At 33.5% G+C, this 12289-nt stretch overlaps 3 protein-coding genes across 3 annotated transcripts in view; 1 reads left to right on the top strand and 2 right to left on the bottom strand.

Annotated features, from left to right (window-relative positions):
- The window catches only part of LOC127736940 (fibrillin-2-like), a 120288-nt gene that overhangs the window by 18769 nt on the left and 89230 nt on the right, over positions 1–12289 (bottom strand). Inside the window, exons 69-75 of the mRNA XM_052247503.1 lie at positions 10671–10784; positions 10190–10306; positions 3930–4043; positions 3562–3675; positions 3083–3196; positions 2001–2131; positions 1166–1535 (exon numbers count right to left, since the gene is read on the bottom strand). Coding sequence (XP_052103463.1) covers positions 1166–1535; positions 2001–2131; positions 3083–3196; positions 3562–3675; positions 3930–4043; positions 10190–10306; positions 10671–10784 — 1074 coding nt within the window. The remainder of the gene's footprint in view (positions 1–1165; positions 1536–2000; positions 2132–3082; positions 3197–3561; positions 3676–3929; positions 4044–10189; positions 10307–10670; positions 10785–12289) is intronic.
- Positions 4724–6462, top strand: LOC127738131 (tripartite motif-containing protein 2-like). The gene has a single exon (XM_052249259.1). It carries the CDS (start codon positions 4791–4793, stop codon positions 6285–6287), a length of 1497 nt encoding a protein of 498 aa, XP_052105219.1. The 5' UTR covers positions 4724–4790; the 3' UTR covers positions 6288–6462.
- Positions 7824–9503, bottom strand: LOC127738130 (uncharacterized). The gene has a single exon (XM_052249258.1). It carries the CDS (start codon positions 9435–9437, stop codon positions 7890–7892), a length of 1548 nt encoding a protein of 515 aa, XP_052105218.1. The 5' UTR covers positions 9438–9503; the 3' UTR covers positions 7824–7889.

The raw sequence follows: 12289 nt of genomic DNA on the forward strand, positions 1-12289 counted from the left end.
CACGTATTATTTTTTTAGTATAACCTTTTGACATGCTTGATAATTTTTGGGAAGCAAATACATTAAACGATTCACCAACACTCAGAGCGCCGAAACAGTACAGCTACTATAAACTTAGATCCTCCCTACATCAGTATTTTACAACTTAAGCCTTAAAACTACTACATATTTTACCAACTGAAAATTTATAGTGAAAAAGTATCATTAAATTCATACAAGTACCTAACAACTGCTACGGGGTGATGTTATTCTTCGAGACTCATAGTTCATCCACAGAAGTAGTGGTATGTTACACATTTCAGTGTACTCGACAAGTGTGTCAAGTATAATCTTCATCAGATGATTTTGAACCCCAAAATATAAACGTTTTAAGAGTATGACAACCTATATGACCCTAGAAATTGGAACAACCCGGACAAGATAATCACTGGCGTAGGAGCCGGGAGGGGGCAATGGGAACAATCCCCCCCCATTTTGGCCTACAAAATTCATTAAATATAAAAAAATAAAATGGAAGAGAACACTGACTAACTTCTAGATTATAAGACTATAGAAACTTTTGTTGTGTTTTTTGCTTGTCACTTTAGAAGTTTGCCACTACTTAAATCAGTCTGCTCCTACGCCATTGAAAATGGAACAGTAGCAAAATGTGTAACGATTTTCTGTAGCCTGAATGCAAGCAAACGAAAAAGCCTTGAAATATAATTTGCTGTCTGAACAAACATAGTTCCGTTCTTCTTTTCCTTCATTTATTATCAATAAACTGATTGTATACGAATATGAATGGAATGTGCTCCTAACTACATTAACATGTGACTAAAAGTCAGCAGTTTTAATGCATGCATGCGTTTCTAGTGTACATGCAACAGAAAAGTATGCTTAAACACATTTTTACAAGTGGTCAGAACCGTAGAAAAACTGCTGAACATCCTATCATGAAAACGATCCAATATATTCGCACTTGTTAAATAAATTGAAAAAGGCTACCCAATATCAATATACATGTATCTAGAAAATGCAATAAAATAACAAACGTGTAGCTTATTTACAGTGAAACAAACCAAGGCTAATAACTATACATAGAATAATAAATTTTTGTTCGGATACAATATAAAATGTGGTAAACAGCATATAACTATTATTAACAGTTTGTTCCGTTGTTTTTACCAGTCATGTTTGTTTGTGTAGTCCCTTCTGTCAAACTCATAACTTTCATTCGATGCTCTGTAGATGTTTGTTGGTCCATGACGTTCAACAGGAGTGATATGTTTGTCAGGATATCTAGGCCATCTCGTCGGGTAATCAGATGGAATGATACGTTTTGGCCATTTTGGAGGTGTCCAAGATGAAACCATTCCAGAACAAAATTTCAGAAACATAAAGTAGCCACCTAGACTTGATAACAAGCCAATTAATGTTCCTACTAGGCACGAAATGATACTGCGCTTATTGATGACGTTGGCGATTAACACCTTTTTGGACGGATCTCTCGAAAGCATACAACTGCAGTCCGCGTAATCAGTTTCATAACAATTCTGAAAATAAAAATAAAGAATATGAACTAAGTAATTGCAAATAGCGTTCATATTTTTTTTTCATTTCATTTGTTTACTGAGAGTGTTTCTATCAATAATCTTTGGTTAACTTTTCATAGTGTATGAATATAACTTCAAGAACACGTATTGAAACAATTACTGACTCACATTTATGAATACATTTTTAATGTTCGAAATAGAAATAAATATAAGGAATAAAAGGCATTTCTAAATCTTTTTTTATACATATCTACAGAAGCTGTTAAAGTGGCAAATAAATTACATTAGTTACTTCACCAAGTCCTTGTTATACTTTTTCTTTTTCTAAGCACTCCGTAACACATAATCCATCACTTTTGTAACTATTGTATAGATTACATGCTAGAAATAATTACAATTTAAAGAATGATAGTTCGTATAATTTTAAATTTACTATAACAATGTGTGTGTTTCCAGTTATTATACCTGATCCTTTATAACCTTTGTTTCACAATTCACACCAGTCCATCCATTAGTACACGTGCAATGGTACGTGTGACCTTTGGCAGTACATTGACCGTTATTTTTGCAAGGCTGAAGTTGACAAAGATTGATACCTGGAGAGTTCAAACAAAATTTTTAACAATGATCTATATCGTCTTGTCAATGTCTCTTGAATTTTAATTATCTGGTTTGGTTTCTACAGCTTTTGTCATGATTTAAGACGTTCATACGTATTAACTTAATTGCCTATATGGGTTGCTTATAACTCTTCAACTTAAAAAATAAGTTTGCCTGGTACAATTATTTTATTTGGTTAGAAATCCAACCTAAATATAGGAACCTATCCACATCTTTGCAATAGAAGAGCTATCGGTGATAAATATCATTATATCATGTGATGTAATATTATAAACCAAAATTGAAAGAATTTCTTACTACATTATTTACTTTCATTAATAATAAATATAAATAACAACAATTAATAAGCTCGAATTATCATATAATTCTTGAAAAAAAAATTGACAAATGTATCCAAACAATAATAAATATGAGGGTCACTCCTCCTGCTTAGTCTTAAATTTTAACACTTAATGACTGCGGTGTTGACACGTGCTTTAATATTTAATGTAAGTAATTTTTCAGATGTATATTGACAGCAATGTTAAATTGAGACAGTAATTTACCGATCATCAAATCTCAGAAATCGATTATGAAGACAAATCAAGGTAACACAAAAAATCTAAGGGACTCGCATGAACTCCAAAAGGAGCGAGATCGGGTGCGTCAACAAGGTAGGCGTATCCTGGTATGAATATTTACTTTGTAATTTGAAGTTAATAAGAAATAAATTCCAAACATTAATTCCTCCGTGGATCAAGATGGAACTATCATTTCACACATATTATAATATGTTGTTTTTTATGTACCCCTGAATGTGAACAAAACTAATTCTAGATGCTTTTAGTTATAAGATACACATGCCTTTTTCACATATAATATATCTGCATCAGTTCTATAATAAGTATACTGTTTTCAACCAGAATACCTCTATTAGCTGAACATACCCTTTTCACACAGAAAACCTCTGTAACCTTGGGAACACTGACAACTAAAACTATTCACATGGTCAATACAGGTTCCACCATGTTTACATGGGTGATTAACACAGTCATCAATGTCTAAAATTAACAAAAGTGTAAACTTAAGAATGTGTATGTTACGAACATTATAATGAATAAAATGTTGAACTAGAAAAAACAATTTTTATGCATAAAAATAACAAAAGAATGGAAAGCATATACCATTGTAACAATTCATTACACTAACAAGTATTTTATAGTAAAGCAAGTTTATATCACACATTTACCCATACAATTATTTTAAAAACTAACTGCGAGATCTTATACTAAATGATCTTTACAGAAACCACAAACACTAGCACTTTGACACATTTCTGTGACTAAATATACAAGTGTGCGAACTTAAATACTGGAGACTTATGAGCTAATCTTAAAATAACTACGAAATAATGATGAATTGGTACCTTTTTCACATATTTGTCCAGTATATCCTGTATGACAATGACATATATATCTGTTGACTCTATCTATACAGGTACCTCCATTTGAACATGGCCTACTCCTACATTCATCAATATCTGTCAAAAAATCATTGAAAACAAATTTAAACATGTCCTTGATTTTAATGAATAAACTTATTTATTTTTTTCACGAAGAGACGTAAAAAACGTCTATATAACTAGTTACTTTTGTAAATGCGAAAGTTTATCATGTCCCTCAAGAAAATGAAACCTTGTAAATTTTATAAGGATCGACTAGAAATACGCCTAGCCGATTGAAAAAGCCCGTTTAAATAATAAAAAATAACTTATCATAGTATCTTCTTATTTACCTGTATCACACCGCTTCCCAGTAAATCCAGACTTACAGTTACAATTAAAATCGTGAAGTGCATTTATGCAAAACGTTGCGTTGACACAAGGAGAGGAAGCACAATTATCAATGACTGAAACGAAAATAAAAATTTCATGAGTATCATGCAGCCATTTTGAAAATTATTTCTAAGCTTAAATAAGTTTTTATATCATGAAACCAAGAGGTGAATTTAGGGATATGAGCTGCTGTGCTGTTTAGGTTTAGCTAGCTATAAAACCAGGTTTAATCCACCATTTTCTACATAAGGAAATGCCTGTACTAAGTCAGGAATATGACAGTTGTTTTCCATCCGTGTGATGTGTTTGAGCTTTTGATTTTGCCATTTGATAAGGGAATTTCCGTTTTGAATTTTCCTTGGAGTTCGGTATTTTTGTTATTTTACTTTTTATAATAGATAAGATCGTCCTAAGAGCATCAAAATGTTTAATGACATAATTAACAGAAAAAATTGTGTATTATGCTTTAAAATGTGAAAATGTATGACTGCAAAAATACCTTATTCGTTTGAAGAAATGTGGACATAAAATGTACGGATTGAATATTACTTAGCATTGCTTGTTTTTTTCCTCCTCAAAAACTTAAATTCAGAATTTATAATTGTAATCATTTCCATTAACGACAAATGAGCCACAAACATTTTATATTCGTAAACGTCAACGTTCGTTAACTTTCTTTTAACTGTATTTTTCGCATAGACAACTTACTTTAAAATGCATGAAGCGATTCATTTAAAGATAAACAATAATACCGTCCATTTAATATATAATTGCAAATATCAATTTCTCAGTTTGAACTCTCTAAATGATTTGATAGGAGAATGGCGTCCCCTAGTGTATTGTGTAAAACTCATACAACAGAAGATGTGATTTTATACTGTGACGACTGCGAACTTTTAGTTTGTAGGGAATGTGTAAGACAGGAGCATAAACTGCACAATTTTTTAAAATTCAAAGAAAAGGTAGGAGATTCAAGATTATGTCTTACCGACAATTTACTAACATTAAATAGCGCCCGATTACCGAGATTGCGTGAAAATTTGCAAGATGTTATTTCGCTGCAAGAAACAAAAGAACACGATACTAAAGACATGCTGACAGAAATAGTATCAAGAGCAGACAAAATGATTGAAAATATAACACTAATTCGCGAAAAACTGATGAACAGGAGTGAACTCCTACACGAAAAAAACTTAACAGTTATAGAAAAGAAAATTGCACAAATTAACGCCCGAATAGATATTTTTGAACGTGCTGACGCTTTTGCAAAAGGAGCTCTTGAACATGGCTTTGATGAAGAAATTATCCACGAAGATTTAGAATTGAGAAGACAACTTCATAACTTCCAACCCATTAATATTTACGAAGATATCGATCGCCCCATTTATGTTGACGGAGATTTGAATGAACTTGTTTTAAAGCAAATGTTTGGAACAGTTTTATCGGAAATCAGAGATTTGTCTAATGAAGATAATAAACGTCCTGCACTTAAAGTTCAGAAAATTTCGATGTTTGTTTGTGGTAATGAAGATATAGTTGGGATTTGTGCAATCAAAAGTGATGTGGCATGGCTGCATCCAAAGAAAGGAAGTAGAAATACACTGGTCAATGTAAATGGTCATCAAATGTCATCCCTTGATTTCGGTTTTGTCGTTACCTCCTTGACACTATCAAAGAATGGCAAAATTTACATGACGGACTATTCAATAAACCGTATAATTTCAATGGACTCTTCGAAGAAGTTTCATACCGAAATAACACTTTCTCTGCATCCTATTGGTATAATCGTCTGCTCCGACGAAGACATTTTGATATGCCTAACCGATGAATGGATTTATAATACCACATCAAAGAGTCAAAGAAAAGTAGTTCGAATGACAAAGGAATTCAAGGAGAAAGTAACCTTTGAGTTAGATGAACAGGGTGAGAATATATTCACTCTTCCAATAGCTGTAGCCGAAAACCTGAATGGTGACGTTTGTGTTGTCGATAAGATTGCAAGCGATAAAGGGCGTGTATGTGTTTTGTACGATACAGGCAAACTACGTTTTGTTTATGAGCATAGAGGAGCTAGTATGCCATTTGACCCATCTTCCGTCTGTTGTACAAGGTATTCAAACATTGTTATCGCTGATCCTGCTAACAACGTTGTAGAAATAGTTTCAGATGGTGGCGAGTTTTTACATTTCCTGATAACCGAGAAAGGTGGTTGCATTATGCCGATATCTTTAGGGAAAGACCCAGATGACAGAATATGGATAGGATGTGGGAGTGGAAAGTGTATTATTCTCAAATACAGATATGGTTTACCGAAATAATACCATTAATAACAAGTAAACATGTAAGGGATGCTGCTGGAATTAACTTAAATATCGTTTTTTAATATTTCCCTTACATGCGCAACTCACGTGTTACTGTTTTTGGAAACGTACATGTACTATGTTTGAACTATTATAAATATGATTTGCAAACATTAAAGTTTTATGTTTATTATGGTATTGTAGGGCTTTTCCCATAACAAAACCAATCTGTTGAACGCAAAAGGTTTCGATTTTATTATTTACAACCAAATTCTAACCAAAACAAACGATATATTTGTCCCTATCTATGAAATTTACGTTACACTAGGAAATGATACATTGTATCAACTAGAAACAATAAGGAAAGTTCGAATTACGAGTTTTTGCATGAGCATTTATGACTAACTGCATATATTCACTCAGATTAAACCAGATACTAAATAATATCCCTATATTAATGATCGTAGCCAAATACAATTGACCCTTTCTGGGAAAATAAGAACTGAACCCATTCTGAAAACAGTTCTGACAGGACTTCCCTAGATACAGTGAACATAAAAAGATACAATGAGGGAGGGGAGGGGAGGGATGGGAATCAAAAGTCAGAGAAGGATAAAAAGCAACATGACTAAAGGAAAAAAGATGAAATACAGACATCAATTCATAAATCATTGTACAGAAAACTTCATTGAGCAGCATCAACCCTCACCAGGAACTGGTCATGAAGTATGCGTTTATCAAATAATACTGGTAACAAAACGGCAAATTCAGGAATGATAAGCGACCATCTTTTCGATCAAATTTCCATAAGACTCCTTTAAGAACCCCTGTTTAATGATATTGGCTGAGCTGCATATACACATTATCTGATTATCCGTTTGGATTAAAAACATAAGATCTCAATTGGATGCCCTTCAATTTCTATGAATTGTGTTGCTTGAATAAAATCGAAAACAAGAGTTTGTGAATTTAAATGATATAAATATTCGTAAGCATGAAAAAAAAGTCCTGACCATAATCGACCAAACCGTCTATAATACACTCTGCATTGATTTTTGCTCGAATTTTCGATACAGTTTCGTTATCTATACAGTAAAATTATGTCATCTTTATATAGTTCGGTTAGAAACATGATGTTGCTGTCAAACAATCCATACCGAGGCGGCGTAAAGCAACCAACAATCAATGAATCAATCCAGGAATTGTGTGCATTTCAGTCTAACAATCAAACGGTTTTGAAATTGGGGCAATTATAAACTAACATAACTTAATATGACAGTTGTTATCCATTCGTTTGATGTGTTTGAGCTTTTGATTTTGCCATTTGATTAGGGACTTTCCTTTTTGAATTTTCCTCCGAGTTCAGTAATTTTGTAGACTTTTGTCAGCCGTTCAAGGCCGTATGGTGACCCCTCGATGCCCTTTGATAATCTTTAATACCAACCCTTTGTTCCTTTAAATGTCTATAGCTGCAAAATTATTGAATTGTTGTGTTGATGAACTACTCAAAGCAAAAAGAAATAGATAGTAGAAACAAACATTTCAATAAAACCATCAATTTTTAACAATTTTATTAATACAAACGTAAAGTTGACAGAAAGAAACGTACAAAAAGAAGCTTCAAAGCTCTATCGGCTTACGGAAAATAATAACAAAAGCTTTGCCATTAAAACATCCTACCCATAGTTTGTTTTCAGAATCAATAGCTATGGTGCATGGAATCGTAGGGCTAATTTCACTCGGAGCAAAGTCTTGTATGAATTTCCCATCAGGTGCAAGTATGTAAACGGAGTGACTTGCTGCATCTGATATAATTATGTTTGCTTCACTGTCACAACAAATTCCTGTTGGATTAAATGGTCCTTTGGATTTTGAGTGGTTAAACTTTAAATAACCATCGTCGTTGAAGACCATTACTTTTCCCGTTTTAGTGTCAGTTCGGTTAAGAACACAAATATCTCGATTTTTATTTTCAACAACGATTTCAGGTAATACAAAATATCGGGAAGCATCCTTGGCTCTGTCAATCTGAAGTTGTTTCTTGAATTTGTCGGACACGCGCAGCACCATTCGTCTGCTCTTGTCGTTTGCCTTGTAAGTGTATTCATCCACCTGACACATTAATATGTCTCCATTCTTGCACAGGCAAATGCCAACCGGAAACAACCTAGACGTAGCTGTACTGTATACCATTTTAGGTTTCGTTTTTGGTTTCAGGAGCATAATGTTTTGGTTAGTATAGTCCGATAAATATAAATCTCCATTGGGACAAAGCGCAAAACTTGTAATGCTAAATCCGACATCCATATCAGTATCTTTTGCACCGTATCGATTTACGAGGAAACATTTGTTTGATTTCCTTGGGTGAACCCATGTTTTGTCTTTACTGATTGGACAAATACCTTCAATATCAATATCTCCGAACGAAAATGGAATAGCAGTTACTTCAAACTTGGTCTGCGTTTTTTTTGGTTCTTTCTTTGTCTTGGAAAAAACATTTCCTATCATCTGCTTGATGACAATATAATCGGTATCTCCCACGACATATTTTGGAGAATCAACAGAGTCTTCAACATCAAGAGGCTCTCGATCTTTGATAAAATCGCGTACTTTGATTTCTTCGTAGATGATTTCTTGTTCACTACCTTTCTCCAACGACTTCTTTCCTGTAACTTGAGATCTTTCAAACATATTTATATGCTCTTCAATAGTAAACTGCTTGTCAGTGAGCACTTTGTCATTTTCAAGCTGAATGTCGTCACTCTCTACGAGAAGTTTCGATCGGATATCATTTATTTCTCGAATCATTGCATCTGCTCGTTCGTTTATTTGTTTCTTCAACTGTATGTTAGTTGCTTTCTTATTTTCCTTCAATTCTTTAACTTTAGTCAGATTTTCTCGTAATTTAGGAAGTCGATCATTTTTTGCATTTTCTAAATACTTTTGCAATGATATCTTGGATTTTGAAACTCTTTCGCTGAATTTTATAAACTGAGACTCTTCACTTTTTGATTCCCGATTGTGTTCGTGAGCGAATTCTTTAATGCAATCTCGACAAATAAGGTTTTCACATATATTGCAGAAAAAGATTACTTCTTCTGTTTTATGTTGTAGACAAAACACTTTTCTAGGGCCTTTCTCATCTAAAGAATGACCGATTCCTGCCATTTGTCCCTTTCACTAAACGAAAGTTTTGTGTGAATAACGAAAACATTGATTTTCAATAACAGTGTAAGTTAGATCTAACATTTAAGATTAATGAAATGTATGAATGACTGATAAAGGAATCATCACACTTCTATAACTGTTATAGTAAATAAGTAGACCTTGATAATCATTTGTGTTATTTTCATTTAAAAGGTATATCAATTTCATCTCACGCTTAATTGATAGTTTGCAAAGAGCTATTTGTAATCTTATATGTTTTTAAAAAAATTTGCTTAGTAAGGAATTACATTGTTTTATTTATATTTAAAATTAGACGGTTCTTATGATGTTCAAAAAATTATTCTTTCAAAAATATTTATACCTAAATACTGCAAGTACTGAGTTTGAAATCTTTTTGTACTTAACAGATAAAACTTTACGCATAAGACGAAGAAGCCCTGCAAAGAGAGATTTTTTTCGGCGTGGTGTTTCCTAAATCACTTTATATGAACATGTACTACTATTCCTTTCTTTCTACTTTAATTATTTGAAACTAAGGTTCAAATTCCCTCAAGCAAAGTTGACCCGAGATAGAATTGGGGTACTTTTTGTCATAAGGCTCTTCAAGTTTTTCAGGTCTTAAACATACTTGGTTTTCACATTTTGGCTTTGAGCGTTTCTGATGAAGATAAGTCAGGAAAAGTGCGTCGGACGTAACTATTTCATAATGTTCTATTTTGTAATTTTCCTTAATTGACAATTTAAAAAATTACCTGAACTGCACAGTCTGCCTGTGTAACCTTTCTTGCAAAGACAAGTAAAACCATTGACGTGGTCAGCGCAGTATCCTCCACTAGCAGAACAAGGCGAACTTGCACATTCATCGATATCTGTAAATAAATAAGTGTTATGAAATTAGAAGACGTTCTGGTAGATTTAAAGTTGCAAAAGACTTAGTCTTCCGGTGAACATGAGAACACCCCGGTTTTTGATGGGGTTCGTGTTTCTCAGTCTTCAGTTTTCTATGTAGTATTTTGTAGATTGTGGTTTGTTCTTTCGCCATTTTTTCTTTTTTTGCCATGGGTTTTCCGGTTTCACTTCGAATGATGATTTTTATTGTTTCTTTGGTATATTCCGCTACTTTAAAAAATTGTTTCAATTCATCAAATTACCCACATATCAAACATTTTAAAAATAAGTAATTGCATTGACATGTTCATCGTCTTGTCATACATAAGTAGAAATAATGTTTACCTATTTGACAATGAGTACCCGAATAACCATTCAAACAAGTACAGGTATATCCATTTATCCTATCAACACATGTACCCATATTTTGACATGGATTGCTGAGACACTCATCAATATCTAATAAAAAAGAATACAAATTAATTCAAGATGTTTAAGAAAATTCAAGGTACATTGGTTTAAACATATTGTATTGTTTAAAATGACAAATGGACCAGACACAAGTTTTACAGCTTTGTCTCGTCTTCTCCAAAACAACAAGAATATACTGTGTTTTTTCCCGGATGTGACGTATTACAAAATTATCTATACTACATATGGAAGTAAAATCTTTACACTAAAAGATGATGATGATGATGGATGGGTGCTTAACGTCCAGCGCAAATCAATATGCATATCCAGGATGAGAACATATTAACGTAATATGAATATTAACCCTGCTTTGTACTAGACCGACACGCTGAGCCGGATTTTTAACATGCTAGTTCACAAGATAACAGTCCACAGGAAGACATATCACCTTACCGGACACATTATTCTGACTCCGAGCCGACCAGTCTTTGCTCTTACTCCTTAATGCCGCGTGCTTGGCGGAGAAGCAGCAAAAACCAATTTTAAAGTCTTTGGTTTGACCCGGTGGGGTTCGAACCCTCGACCTCCCGCACTCTGGGCAAACACGCTACCACGACACCACCGAGGTGGTTCTACACTAAAAGAAAGATGAATTGAGACTTAAAGAAATGATCTTTTAAAAGATTTCAATATTTGGTAATTTTATTAATATAGGGCTTTGTGGCATTCAGTAGAGCATAATATAATAAACTGTGGGAGTTTAATTGAAAGCAAGATTAATATAGTCACAATAACCACTGTTGATGTGTTCACAATATTCTTTATGCTTAAGCAGTACAGACCAATAAATGCAGTTAAGTCTACAAAACAACTTTTTCTTCCTTGATACCGTATAGCGGTTTATTTTCGCTTATTTTGGCGGATAAACGAAAATCGCGAAAATAAATTCCGCGAAAATATATGCATACGTTCGGTAGTTTCGAAGTTAACATGGTTAAAAGATTTTGTAATCGATCTATGTTTTCCTGTCGACAGGTCAATAACGGTATTTATTATACTTCACGTTAAAATGCCATATTTTGATTGGCTAATACGAGGGTGTTAATTTACTCTATTACCCTTCATGGAGACGCTTGATCAAGTGTGCGCTTTATTAAATACGACTCTATTCTATGGCAAATACTCTATTTCCCTTCACGGAGACGCTTGATCAAGTGTGCGCTTTATTAAATACGACTCTATCCTATGGCAAATACTCTATTACCCTTCACGGAGACGCTTGATCAAGTGTGCGCTTTATTAAATACGGATGGTTGTTATGTACAAGACGTCATAGTTTATTGCTCTGAATTTGAAATTTAATCGACAGTAATGACATTTAGTATAATAAATTAAATAACACATATCTGAGAGGGTGATAGAGCAGATTGTTACCCCTCGAAAAGACATTGTCAACCTTGGCTTCGCCTCAGTTGACAATGTTTTCCCGGGGTAAAAATCTGCTCTATCACCCTCTCAGCTATGTGTTATTTATATAATGTTAGTTTTAATAA

Source organism: Mytilus californianus, unplaced genomic scaffold (genome assembly GCF_021869535.1).
Source record: "Mytilus californianus isolate M0D057914Y unplaced genomic scaffold, xbMytCali1.0.p SCAF_4, whole genome shotgun sequence".
Taxonomy (NCBI): domain Eukaryota; kingdom Metazoa; phylum Mollusca; class Bivalvia; order Mytilida; family Mytilidae; genus Mytilus; species Mytilus californianus.